This window comes from Trichechus manatus, unplaced genomic scaffold (genome assembly GCF_000243295.1).
Source record: "Trichechus manatus latirostris isolate Lorelei unplaced genomic scaffold, TriManLat1.0 scaffold00080, whole genome shotgun sequence".
Classification (NCBI taxonomy): Eukaryota; Metazoa; Chordata; class Mammalia; order Sirenia; family Trichechidae; genus Trichechus; species Trichechus manatus.
The window spans coordinates 8,429,612-8,444,342 of NW_004444016.1; the positions used below are offsets into that span (position 1 = coordinate 8,429,612).

The window sequence follows — 14,731 nt, forward strand, 5'->3', positions numbered from 1 at the left end:
CATGGAGGAAGCTGGAACTTATTATGCTGAGTGAATTTAGTCAGTCACAGAAGGAAAAATACTGCATGAGATCACTATTACAAGAACTCAAGAAAAGGTTTAAACACAGAAGAAAACATTCTTTGATGGTTATGAGGGTGGGGAGGGAGGGTGAGGGTTATTTACTAACTAGATAGTAGGTAAGAATCATCTTGGGAGAAGGGAAGGACAGCACACACTACAAGGGAAGTCAGCACAACTGGACTAAACCAAAGCTAAGAAGTTTCCTGAATACAATCAAATACTTTGAGAGACAGAGTAGCAGGGGTAGGGGTCTGGGGACCATGTTTTCAGGGGACATCTAGGTCAATTGACATAAAGCTTATTTAGGAAGTGTTCTGCATCCTACTTTGGTGAGTGGCATCTGGGGTCTTAAAAGCTTGCAAGCGGCCATCTAAGATGCATCAATTGGTCCCAACCACCTAAGTAAAGGAGAATGAAGAACACCAAAGACACAAGGAAAGTAGTAGCCCAAGAGACAGAAAGGGCCACATAAACCACAGACTTCATCAGCCTGAGACCAGAAGAACTAGATAGTGCCTGGCTACCACCAATGACCGCCCTGACAGAGAACACAACAGAGAGCCCCTGATGGAGCAGCAGAAAGATGGGGTGCAGAACTCAAATTCTAGTAAGAAGACTAGACTTAATGGTCTGACTGAGACTGGAGGTACCTCGGAAAGCATGGCCCCTGGATTCTCTATCAGCCCAGAACTATAACAATTTCCGAGGCCAAATCTTTAGACTGACTGTGGGACATAAAGTGATACTCGTGAGGAGTGTGCCTCTTAGCTCAAGTAGATACAAGAGACCAAAGGGGCAGCTTCTGTCCAGAGGTGAGATGGGAAGGCAGAGATGGTTAGGAGCTGGTTGAACGGACATGGGGAATCAGGGGCAGAAGGAGGAGTGTGCTGTCGCAGAATGGGGTGAGCAATTAGGGTCACATAACAATGTATGTATAAAATTCGTATGGGAGACTAACTTGAAATGTAAAATTCATTTAAACTACAACAATAAATAAAATAAAATTCTGTGTATGCATCTTGCTTGGATCCTGATTTAAAAAAGCAAACAACAACAATAAAAGAAATTTGGGGGAAAAAAACAGACTAAGTTTAAATTACATTAAGGAATTATTGCTGTTTGTTGCTTGTGATAGTGGTATTGTGGCTATATTTTAAAAGTTCTTATCTATTAGAGTTACTTACTGAAGTATTTAGAGGCAAAAATACATGATGTCTAGGATTTAAAATATTCCAGATATGGTTCATAAGTTGCTTGTTCAAAGACAGAAAATTTTAATGAAAACAATTTCAGAGACACATGGTGGCGCTGTAGGATAAGATGAAAAACGATGCATGAAATGACTCTGGGCTTCGTTATTCAGGGGAACTGAGATCATCCAGTCCACTAAAAAGAGAGGTATTAAAGGAGCTTCACCTACAGAGCTGCTGGAGGGTTGTATACCTTCCAGGAGTTTCATATAGAAAAACCAGAACTTCAGCTTTCCAAAATTAGAGCTAAGCTTTGAATTTTCCACACAAGAGGTTGCCTGAAGGAACCATGGAGACCAGAGGGCTACTTGCTCTGCGGAAAAGGCAAGTCCTGATTCTCTTTGTTTTGCTGGGATTGTCTCAGGCGGGTCTTGAATCTGGGCGTTATTCTGTGGCAGAGGAAAGTGAAATTGGCTCCTTTGTGGCCAATCTGGCAAGGGACCTGGGGCTAAGGGTGGAGGAGCTGTCCTCACGGGAGGCACGGGTAGTGTCTGATGATAACAAAAAGCATTTGCACCTTGATTTGCTGACTGGGGATTTGTTCTTGAATAAGAAACTGGACCGAGAAGAGCTATGCGGCTCCACCGAGCCCTGTATACTGCATTTTCAAGTATTATTGAAAAACCCTTTAGAGTTTTTTCGGGCTGAGCTGCACATTGAAGATATAAATGATCACTCTCCTACATTCCTAGACAAGGAAATACATTTGAAAATATCAGAAATTACCACAATCGGAACCACGTTCCTAATGGAGAGTGCTCAAGATTTGGACATCGGAAGCAACAGTCTCCAAAACTACACAATTATCCCCAATGCACATTTCTACATCAAAATTAGAGACAGCAGTGAAGGAAAGATATATCCAGAGTTGGTCCTGGACAAAGCATTGGATCATGAAGAGGAGCCTGAACTTAGATTAACACTCATCGCGCTGGATGGTGGGACCCCGCCCAGGTCTGGGACAACCATGGTGCTCATCAAAGTCTTGGATATCAATGACAATGCCCCTGAGTTTTCTCAGGAGCTCTATGAGGTGCAGGTCCGGGAGGACACTCCCCTTGGCTCCTGGGTTATCACTGTCTCTGCTAAGGATTTGGATGCAGGAAATTATGGGAAAATATCTTATACATTTTTCCACGCACCAGAAGATATTCGTAGAACATTTGAAATCAATCCAACATCTGGGGAAGTTCATTTGAGAGCACTCCTGGATTTTGAAGTAACACAATCCTACACTATAAATATTCAGGCAACAGATGGTGGGGGTCTTTCGGAAAAATGCATTCTTCTGGTTAAAGTAATGGATATAAATGACAATCGACCAGAAATGACTATGTCGTCAATTACAAACAGAATTCCAGAGAACGTGCCAGAGACACTTGTCGCTGTTTTTAGTGTCCGAGACCAAGACTCTGGGGACAATGGAAGGGTGATTTGCTCAATTCAGGATGACCTCCCTTTTATCCTTAAACCGACCTTCAAGAATTTCTTCACTCTGGTTACTGAAAAAGCACTTGACAGAGAGATGAGAGCCGAATATAACGTCACCATCACCGTCACAGACTTAGGTACCCCCAGGCTGAAAACCCAGCACAACATAACTGTATGGGTCTCAGATGTTAATGACAACGCACCAACTTTCTCCCAAACCTCTTATACCCTGTTCATCCGCGAGAACAACAGCCCCGCCTTGCACATGGGTAGCGTCAGCGCCACAGACAGAGACTCAGGCACCAACGCCCAACTCACCTACTCGCTGCTGCCGCCCCAGGATCCACACTTCCCTCTCACCTCCCTGGTCTCCATCAACGCGGAAAACGGCCACCTGTTCGTTCTCAGGTCGCTGGATTATGAGGTCCTGCGAGCGTTCGAGTTCCGCGTGAGCGCGGCAGACGCAGGCTCCCCGGCGCTGAGCAGCGAGGCGCTGGTGCGCGTGGTGGTCGTGGACGACAACGACAACTCGCCCTTCGTGCTGTACCCGCTGCAGAACGGCTCTGCTCCCTGCACTGAGCTGGTGCCCAGGGCAGCCGAGGCGGGCTACCTGGTGACCAAGGTGGTGGCGGTGGACGGCGACTCGGGCCAGAACGCCTGGCTGTCCTACCAGCTGCTCAAGGCCACGGAGCCCGGGCTGTTCAGCGTGTGGGCGCACAATGGCGAGGTGCGCACCGCCAGGCTGCTGAGCGAGCGCGACGCCGCCAAGCACAGACTCGTCGTGCTGGTCAAGGACAATGGTGAGCCGCCAATGTCAGTCACCGTCACGCTGCTCTTGCTCCTGGTGGATGGCTTCTCGCAGCCTTACCTGCCGCTCCCGGAGGTTGCAGCGGATGAGGCCCAGGCCGACTCGCTCACGGTCTACTTGGTCATTGCGTTGGCGTCGGTCTCGTCGCTCTTCTTGTTCTCCGTGCTCCTGTTCGTCACCGTGTGGCTGTGCAGGAGGAACAGGGCCGCTTGGGTGGGTCGCTATCCGGTGCCTGAGGGCCACTTTCCAGACCACTTGGTGGACGTCAGCGGCACCGGGACCCTGTCCCAGAGCTACCAGTATGAGGTTTGTCTGACGGGAGGTTCTGGGACTAACGAGTTTAAATTTTTGAAGCCGATTATCCCCAACCTTCCAGTCCACGAGTCTGGTAAGAATATGGGGGAAAACGCCAACTTCCGAAACAGCTTTGGATTCAATATTCAATAAAATAATTTATTTTAAACTTGTATTATTCTTGGCATACAAAGTGCTGATGCTTTTTGCTTAATCTACAGTAGATTTTAGGTTGTAGTGTAATTGCATGAATCATTATCATTGTTCGTGCTATCCTTTAGAAATCTTTACTAGTGGCTATAAAGCAATGGAAATATAATCTTTATTCTTTGTTTTTTATTAACTTGGTCAAAAATGTTATATTAAGAAACTATTGCCCTGAAATCATTGCCCTGAGATAATCTTTAAAACTTAAACCAAAAACATCCTTTGAAGTATTTAAACCAAACAATATTTTAGCTTATTAGTAAAGAATGTCTGCCTTGAGCATTGTGCTCTTTTGAGAACTATCTGTATGGTCAAATTGACAACAGCAACTGAAAAGGTTAGACAGAAAGCTTGAGGGACAGTGAGTTTATGCTAACGGGGGAGGAACAATTTGGAAAAGAAGGGTGAGGATTCTTGCACAACTTGAAGAATTTAATCAATGTCACTGAGTTGTACATGTAGAAATCGTTGATGTATGTTCTGCTATATATATTCTCAACAAGTTGTATATAAAAAGAAACTATTGCTATTTTTCTTGTGATAATGGTATTGTTTGCAAGGCAAGATTTTTAAGTTTTGGAGATGAACACTAAAGTATTTAAGAGTGAATGTCACAATACATGTAATTTACTTCATCAAATATATAAAGCAAAAATTTTAAATGATTTTTAATCTTGGTAGAAAGTATTTTGGATTTTCTCATACTATTCTATGCTTGGAGCCCTGGTGGTAGAGTGGTTAAGCGCTGGGCTGCTAACCAGAAAAGGTCAGCAGTTTGAATCCACCAGCCAATCCTTGGAAACTCTATAGGGGCAGTTCTACTCTGTCCTACAGGGTCACTATGAGTCGGAATCTGCTCGACAGTAACAGTTTTTTTTTGTTGTTGTTCTACACTTGAAAACTTTTAGAAAAATGCTACTTTCTATATTGAGTACTAGAGAACTTTTTTGTTGTTGTTATATAGTGTTGTTCAAGAGCTCACTTTATGACAAAATAAAAGTGATTACATTGAATTATTAATTTGTTATGTGTGTAATTTCAAATAACTATTTTTCTTAAATATTCGTGCCCATTCCAAAGAAATGTGATCCAACAGAATGTGGAAATTATCAAACAATATCATTAATATCACACTCAAGTCAAGTTTTACTGAAGATAATTCAAAAATGATTGCAGTAGTACATCAAAAGGAACTGCCAGAAATTGAAGCCGGATTCAGAAGAGAATGTGGAACAAGAGATATCATTGCTGATTTCAGATGGATCTTGGCTGAAAGCAGAGAATACCAGAAACATGGTTACCGTAGTTTATTGACTATGCAAAGACATTTGACTGTGTGGATCATAACAAATTATGGATAACTACAAAGAAAGAGAATTCCAGAACACTTAATTATGCTCATGCAGAACCTGTACATAGACCAAGTGGCAGTCGTTGGAACAGAACAAGGGGATACTGTTTGGTTTAGAATCAGGAAAGGTGTGTGTCAGGTTTGTGTATCCTTTCACCATACTTATTCAGTCTGTACGCTGACAAATAATCTGAGAAGCTGGACTATGTGAAGAAGAATGAGGCTTCAGAATTGGAGGAAGACTCATTAACAACCTGCTATATGCAGATGACTCAACCTTGCTTGCTGAAAGTGAAGAGGACTTTAAGTACTTACTGATGAAGATTAACGACTGCAGCCTTCAGTATGGATTACACCTCAACATAACGAAAACAAAAATCCTCACAACTGGACCAATAAGTAACATCATGATAAAGGAAGAAAAGATTGAAGTTGTCAAGGATTTCATTTTACTTGGATCCACAATCAATGTCCGTAGAAGCAGCAGTCAAGAAATCAAACAACCTATTGCAGTCAGCAAATCTGCTGCAAAAAAATCTCTTTAAAAGGTTAAAAAGCAAAGATGTCACCCTGAGAACTCAAGTGCGCCTGACCCAAGCCATGGTATTTTCAGTTGCCTCATATGCATGCGAAAGCTGGACAATGAATAAGGAAGACAGATTTGATGCCTTTAAATTATGGTGTTGGCGAAGAATGCTGAATATACCATAGACTGCCAGAAGAATGAACAAAACTAGCTTGGAAGAAGTACAGCCAGAGTGCTCGTTATAAGCAAGGATGGCAAGACTTCATCTCAAGCATTTTGAACATTTTATCAGAATGGAGCAGTCCCTGGAGAAGGACATCATGCTTGGTAAAGTAGAAGATCAGTGAAAAAGAGGAAGACCCTCAAAGAGATGGACTGATACAGTGGCTGCAACAAACATATTAATGATTGTGAGGATGGAGCTGGACTGAGCAGTGTTTTGTTCTATTTTGCTTGGGGTTGCTATGAGTTGGAATTGACTTGATGGCACCTAACAACAACAGCAATATAAAGAAACAAAATCCCCATCTCATGCCATAAAAATAAACTTCATATGGTTCTAAGAACTGAATTAGAAATATTTACATTGGAAAAAAATATTTAAAAGCTAGATAAACATATCTTTATGACCTTAGGATTGGCTTGAACTTCTTAAATAAGGCTCTAAAAGTACAAACCATAAAGATAATTTAAAAATTCTAAACACTAGAAGATAGCATAGACAAGCTAGTAGATAACAGATATGAAGAAGCTGCTTGCAATACTTTAACGGGAAGGATTAATATTCAGATTATCCAAATAACTTGCAGATGAGAAGAAAAAAAAAAAAACAGGAAAGCCAATGGGATAAAAAAGGACAAAAGGGAGAGGGAATTCACATAAGGAGAAAATGAAAAGTCTGAAAAGAACTTGGAGTGATGTTCAACTTCATAAATAGCTGGTGAAATGCATACCAAAATGAGATGCCAGTTTATACCCATAAGATTCGTAAAGATGAAACATTTGGATAATATCAAGCAGAATAATAGGAAATCTCATGTGCAGCCTATTTTGAGAGCTTTCTCATAGTCTTTTAGTGAAATTTAGTATGTACATATGGTATGATCTAGCAATTCTACTTTGGGATATATAAGCCAGAAAACTCTTACACAAGTTTACAAACTGATGTATATGAGAATGTTCGTCTTGGGATAGGTTCTGGTAGAAAAGAATAGGAGTCCACTTACTGGTCCATTAATAAAACAATTGATAGGTAAAATGTGGAACATGCTTGTGAAGGAGTATTATGCAGTGATCAAAAGGAATGAACAAGCTGTACGTACAACTACATGGATAAATTTCAAATGTTTACACATATGTAAATATTCATATAACACACAATATCATATATTTGTAGAAATATACATATATATAAATAAACATATTGGAGATGGATTTATTCATTCAATATTTATTGAATGTCTACAATGTGCCAAATATTTTTTTTGAGGTGCTGAAAATACAGCTGTGAAGAAAATACACAAAAATTCCTGTTTTCTTGGAGCTTACATTCTAGTGAAAGAATATAAAAACAAAATATATAATAAGTAAATTACATGCTATAACTTGCTTTGGAGAAAAATAAACCACAAAAGAGGAATGGGGAATGCTAGAGAGTAGCAATTTCAAATAGGATTATCAAAACAAGTCTCATTCTTTAAGGAACCCATGTGGATGTCTCAGGGCAAAGCATTATAACCAGAGGGAATAGTCAGTAGAAAAACACTGTGGCCAAAGTAGACTGAGCATGTTTGATAAACAGCAAAACTAGTGTGGCAATAGCACTGAATTTGCAAACTTTTTGGTATCACGCTCTTAGTAATTATTGAAAATTCAAAGAGTATTTTTATGTATGTTAAATTTATCAACATTTACTTATTAGAAATTAAAACATATTTTTTAAAAATTTCTTAATTTAAAAATAACAATATTAAAGCCATTACATGCTAAATAAAATAACGTTTTTAAATAAAAATTAACTACTTTTCCAAAACAAAATAGATGAATGGCATAGTTTTACATTTTTTGAAAATCTTTTAAATGTCTGGCTTAATAAAAGACAGTTGATCCTCATTTCTGCTTCTGCATTCAATCTGTTATGATATTACATATGTACTCGCTGGATAACTCTATTGACAAGAGAATGATAGTGAGAAAAGGCAAGTTATGTTTTAGGATTTTTAGGAAAGTAGCTTTGACCTTGTGAAATCTGTGAATGGGTTTTCAGAACTGCCAGGGGCACTTAGAATACACTTTGAGAACCTCCATTGTGGCGGAGGGAGTGGGTGGGGAGTTAATTTTAGAAGAGATAGGAAAGGTAACGGTAAACAACATTGTGTAGGTATTTATTTGGCTTTTACTGTGCAGGTGTGAGTGTAGGAGCAGTTAAAGGGTTTAGAGCAGAGGAAAGACATAATTGGACTTATATTTTAAAAAGAATCAGTCTGACCTTCTTATTTAAAAATGTATTGTATTGGGACAATGGTGGAAGCAAGGAAACCAGTGAGGGGACTATTGCAATAATCTATATGAAATATTATGGTGCCTTTGACCAAGATGAGAAAAGTGAAAACCGTAAAATTGTTAAATTTTGGAACTATTTTAAAGGTAGAGCCAATAAGTTTTGCTGATGTACTTGATATGGAATATTAAAGGCAGGAGTCAAGTATGACTCTACAGTTTTCAATCTGAGCCATGGTAAAATGGAGTTGCCACTTAAAAGGATCAAGTTTGAGGAGAATATCAGTGCTGTTCTGGACATGATTAGGCAATAAAGTATATTAGATATTTATCTTGAGACATTGAGTGAGCAGTCTTTGGTTTAGTGGAGAGATCTGGAAATAGAAACTTGTTTTTTGGAAAGACTTATATTAATTCATTAGTATTGGTGCCAAAAAAGGATAGGGTAGTGGGTTGGAACTGGCTACTAAAATAAACAAACAAGGAAATGGCTTTCAAGGAGTATGTCATGGGAAAAAAAAAAGAGTGTGAAAAACTCTATTGTGTCCACCTGAGTTTAGGAGAGAACAAGATTTGTGATAGAGAGAGAAAGAGAGAGAATGGGATGGGAAAGAGAGGAGAAGAAAGGCATAGGGAAGAAGACACATGTGTACATATAGACAGATAAGGAGTGTAGAGAAAAGTAGGAGCTAATTCAAGTGGCAATGATAAAACTTGTCTCTTTTAAGAGATTGTTTAAGTTCCAACATTATAGAGTTAATTTATTATTGATCAGCTGAAATTAACAAAAAAAACCACAAATTATTTCTCCAGCCTCTTGATAAGGACTATTGATCACACCCCATGAAAGCTAAGAGTTTATTGGTGATTTTGAGATATAACAAATATCCCAGAGACTTTACATTTTAAATAAGGATGGAATAGATTACGTAGACCAACCCTTCCACTGAAAATAATTAGCATATAAGACACTAATATGTTGTGAGGTCAAAGTTGAAGGTAAAAAAGAAATATAGAAAGATGAGCACAAAATCCACTTTTTCCCTGAGAACATTTGGGATCCTGGGAATTTTTCATCTCCATTTTGATGGTTTATATAATGAAGGATACAAAAGCCTAACAAAATGAGAAGTTTACAAAAGCCTCTACCATCAATAATCATGGATCCTCAAGAGCACAGCCTCATGATGACAGTAAACAAGAAATGGATGAGCCCTTGTGTGGAATTTCAGCCTTGAATTTTATTTAAGGTAGTCATTGACAAGTAGTGCTCCCAGGTCCTGATAGAAACAAATGCAGCTCTTCTATGAAAGAAAGTTTCTTCATCCTAAGCTTCAAATTACTCATACAAATAATTTTTATGTTCATAACCTGAATACAGTTAAAGATAACTGCATACGCAAGGAAACATAAGACCATGAGAGCCAGCAGAACAACAGAACACAGAAATAAACTTGCAAGCACTTCAAACATTGTAATTATCAGTCTATAATATATGAAACACTTTAACTGAAATAAAAGATAAACCTCAAAATGGACAGGAAACAAGCAACTATAAAATGTGACATATTATGGAAACCAAAAAAGAACTAGAAATGAAAAATATAATAATCAAAATGTTAAACTGAATATAAAGATTTAATAGAAAATTAGATACAACTAAAGAAAGAATTATTAAAGTGAAAGATAGGTCAGAATATAATGTACCCAGTATGCAACTCAGAGAGTTAGTAAGATAAAAAATACAAAGGAGATGGTTAGAAACATAGGCTAGAATAAGAAGGTCTAACATATCTTTAATCAGAACCCCAGAAGAATGAGAAATATTGGGGCAGAAACAATATTTGAAGAAATAATGTCAGGGAACTTTCCAGAACTAATCAAAACATCAATACACAGATTCAAGAGACACAAAGAAGCCTAACAGGATAAATAAAAAAGATATCTATGCTTAGAAACATCATAGTGCAATTTCAGAAAACCAAAAACAGAAGAAAGTATTTTAAATGGCCATAGGAAAAAGACATTTAACCTTCAAAAAAATGATCATTAGACTGACACCTGGTTAGTAGTAACAATGAAATAGTAATAGAAACTAAACTAAAGTGAGGCAATGTCTTCAATGTGCTGAAATAAATGAACAAACCTCAATGTGCTGAAATAAATTAACAAACCTCCCTGTCTAAACAGTCATTGCATGTAAAAGTTATAAAATGAGAGATTCAAATCAACTGAATATGTTGAATTTGAAAGTAGTTAAGAACATGGGAGAGAAGGAGCATAAAGACATTTTATCTCTTTCAGTTTTTCCCTTTTTCCATCTCTTGCTAAAATTTTGGGTCAAGGAGTTTGACCCATCTGTTTCTAGCTTTCTTCATCTCAAGTGATATTCACTTTTACTCTAGCCCAGTCACTATGGCTGCTCTCTGGAGACTAATTCAAACATCCGTCTTTCAATCTACCATCTTCCTTAAAGGGCTTCGATCACCATTTATGCCAATAAATCTGACATTTTTTTCTGCGTCACAAACCTCTTTACTCAACTTCACTTATACAAGTGAAGATAATTTATACAACCATATGGATGCTGTATGGACGCCTCAGTTTCAACATATTTTAAATTAAAAATTCCCCTTCCTCAAAACTAAACATATTTTCTACAGCTCCCTACCTGTTTCTCTCCCTTATACTTTTCCTGTGTTTACTCTATCAGTTAACAGCACCAACATCCACTCAGTTCCCTAGGTCTGAGAGAAAAAAGTACACTTACTTTCATTCCTCTCTACCACACTCCCTCTATGTCTAATCTATCATCACATCCTGTATATTTTACCTTTATCTTTCTAATACAACCCTACTACTGCATTTCTAGTTCTACCTATATCAATAGAACTGCTTCTAATCAGTCTCCTACCTCTATGCCTGCTCCTCTCTAATTCTCCATCCTGAAATTGGATGATCTTTTGAAATGAAAACATGATCATATCACTTTTTGTTTAAAATTCTTTATTAATGTTACATTTCGACTGGTGTAAAGTCCAAATGCCTTGACATGGTTTACAAAATAGTTATTTTTCCAGTCTTCAAAGACTCACAATTTCTCTCCTCTTACTCTATGGTTCAGTCATATTATTCTTATTCCATTTCCTCCCAATCACCTCTCTCATCTTGGAGTTCCACAATCATGTTTTTAGTCAGCCTGGAAATTTTCTCCCCACGTGCAATTTTTGTTTGGAATGCTCCTACTCTTTTTTCATGTATTGACTTAGAATATAGTTTCTCCATAAAAGTCTTTCCTGTACTTCCAATTTCTAGTTAATGATCTTCATCTATGGTTTTATATTAGCATGAACTTTTCCTACCATGGCATTCATTATGCTCTATTTTAAATGTGTGATCAATTGTCTGGCTCCTTTATTCAGGCCAGGAGCTTTGTGTGTCTTGTTACCACTCTAACACTTACCACTTTGCCGAGTACAAAGTATATGCTCAATAATATTTGCTGAACAAATTAATGAATGGATGAATGAAAATGTTGATCTGGAAAGCCTGAGTCAACAAAATAATGAAATTCAGTTCCACATCTAAACTTGGATCTGATTTTTTCAACATTTTTTATGTTGTCAGAAACTGGACATATCTTACTGTGCTCACTACTGTTGAGCATTTACTATCTACTTGAGTTGGGAGGTCTCCTATAGAGTAACCCTAAATAAATGATACCATTTACCTGTCCTGAAATGTCCAGCCTCCCGCAAACAAATATCTACAAATAACCACATTCAGTTTCAAGTGCATGACCTCATTTCATTGAGTCTGTTCGAAGAGTATTTGTGGATAGCTAGAGAAGACTAAGACCTCAGGTTCCCGTTTCCAATTTTCCTGAGAACCTCTTACTCACTAAGTGAATTATTTGCAAGAGTGCTCTTAACTATTTTTAATAATTTCATGAATTGTCTTCACAGTGAGATAATAAGTTATTCAAGACAGAGATTTTTTTTTTTTTTTTTGCTGTAAAGAACAGAAATTTATTTTCACACTGTTTAGGAGGCTAGAAGCCTGAATTAAGCATGTTGACTCTAGGAGAAGTTTCTCTTTCTCTCTTGGCTCTGGTGGGAGGTCCTTGTCTCCTTTTGCTTCTGTTGACCTGGTATTCCTCAGAAGAGACTTTACATTAAATATACTTTTTATATTCACCACAGCTCTAGCAGAATGTGGCTTATTGTTTTAATAACTGAATGATAATAGCATCACATATCACAAAGAATGCAACTCAGGAAAAAAAAGAAATGTAGGAGAAATATAATTTAAATTCATCAACAAACAGAAAAGGTAAATACTTTGTTTCATACTTGACTTGTCTAAAACTGAACAATCCCAAGAGTCAAGTGGTGGCGCTGCAGGATAAGATGGTGAAATTTTTGCTACGCAGCAGAAACTCCATTAACCAGTGGAATAGAGAGCGCCAGAGAAGCAGAAAAAAAGACGCTTTCAAGAGAAAGGTAGGGAGCCAATAAAAACTCTCCTTGGCAGGATTACAAGTCTATAGACCCTTAAAGATCCAGGCTGATAGACGAGAGGAGCAACATCCAGAGCTGTCTGAGGTAGAGTTGAAAGACGTTTGACAAAGGAGCCATGGAAACGGGAGAGCGGAGCGCTCAGCAGACAAGGCAAGTGCTGCTTTTCTTTGTTTTCCTGGGAGGGGCTCTAGTGAGTTCTGAGACCTGGCGCTATTCTGTGGCAGAGGAAACGAAGATCGGCTCCTTTATAGCCAACATAGTGAAAGATATGGATTCCGGTGTGAAAGACTTGGCTGCGCGGGGAGCCAGAGTCATCTCTGATGACTTTACATCACCTTTGCGGTTGGATCCGCAAACTGGCAACTTGCTCATAAATGAGCGATTGGACCGGGAGGCACTTTGCGATCTCACTGAGCCATGTATATTGCATTTCCAAGTGTTATTTGAAAATCCTTTGCAATTTTTTCGGGCTGAGCTTTGGGTCAGAGACATAAATGATCACACTCCCACGTTCCTAGACAGGCATATACTTTTGAAAATCCCAGAAAGTGCTGCTCCAGGATCCTTGTTCCCAATGGAGAGGGCTCAGGACTTCGATGTAGGAAAGAATGGTGTCCAAAACTACACAATCAGCCCCAATCCCCATTTCCACCTTAAATTACAAGACAGTGATCACGGCAGAAAATACCCAGAGCTGGTGCTGGACCAATCTCTGGATAGAGAAAAGGAGCCTGAGCTTAGTTTTACCCTAATAGCCTTGGATGGCGGATCTCCGCCCAGGTCCGGGACTGCACTGATTCACGTTGTTGTCGTGGATGTCAATGACAACGCCCCCCAGTTTGAGAGGCCGGTCTATGAAGTTCAGGTACCAGAGAACAGCCCTCTGGACTCCTTGTTCATCACGGTAACTGCTACAGATTTAGATGCAGGTATAAATGGAGAACTATCTTATTCATTTACTCACGCCTCCAGAGATATACGGAAAACATTTGAAATGCATCCAATTTCTGGCGAAGTCCATTTAAAAGCACTTTTGGATTTTGAGTTAATTCAGTCTTATACAATAAATATTCAGGCCACTGACGGTGGGAGCCTTTCTGGAAAATCAGCCATTCTAGTTCAGGTTGTAGATGTGAATGACAACCCACCAGAAATAGACATGACATCTCTTACCAGCCCCATACCCGAAAACTCCGCGCCTGAGACGGTGGTCGCAGTTTTCAGAGTGCAAGATAAAGACTCTGGGGACAACGCGAAGACGGTTTGCTCAATTCAGGACAATCTCCCCTTTCTCCTGAAGCCTACCTTCAAGAATTTCTACACCCTAGTCACAGAGCGTCCACTGGACAGAGAGATCAGAACAGAATATAACATCACCATCACCGTTACTGACTTGGGTACCCCTAGACTGAAAACCGAGCACAACATAACCGTCTTGGTCTCCGACGTCAATGATAATACACCCACATTCACCCAAAACTCATACACCCTGTTTGTCCGGGAGAACAGTAGACCCGTCATGCAAATCGGAAGCGTGAGGGCCTTAGATAGAGATTTTGGCACCAATTCCCAGGTCTCCTATTCCCTGCTGCCGCCCCAGGACCCTCACTTCCACCTTGCCTCCTTGGTCTCCATCGGCTCGGACAACGGACACCTGTTTGCTCTGAGGTCGCTGGATTACGAGGCCCTGCGAGCGTTCGAGTTCCGCGTGGGCGCGGCAGACGCAGGCTCCCCGGCGCTGAGCAGCGAGGCGCTGGTGCGCGTGGTGGTCGTGGACGACAA

At 39.5% G+C, this 14,731-nt stretch overlaps 2 protein-coding genes across 2 annotated transcripts in view; both read left to right on the forward strand.

Annotated features, from left to right (window-relative positions):
• The first annotated feature begins 1,602 nt into the window (after positions 1–1,602).
• On the forward strand, positions 1,603–4,027 carry LOC101353412 (protocadherin beta-14). Its single transcript, XM_004381108.2, has one exon. The coding sequence runs from the start codon at positions 1,603–1,605 to the stop codon at positions 3,997–3,999; it is 2,397 nt and encodes a 798-aa protein (XP_004381165.1). The 3' UTR covers positions 4,000–4,027.
• An 8,900-nt stretch (positions 4,028–12,927) lies between these two features.
• LOC101347767 (protocadherin beta-18-like) overlaps positions 12,928–14,731 on the forward strand; it is a 2,541-nt gene continuing 737 nt past the window's right edge. The window contains 2 exon segments of the mRNA XM_023735508.1: positions 12,928–14,726; positions 14,728–14,731. The exon segment at positions 14,728–14,731 is cut by the window's right edge and continues 737 nt beyond it. Of these exon segments, the coding sequence (XP_023591276.1) occupies positions 13,065–14,726; positions 14,728–14,731 (1,666 nt within the window). The 5' untranslated portion in view covers positions 12,928–13,064.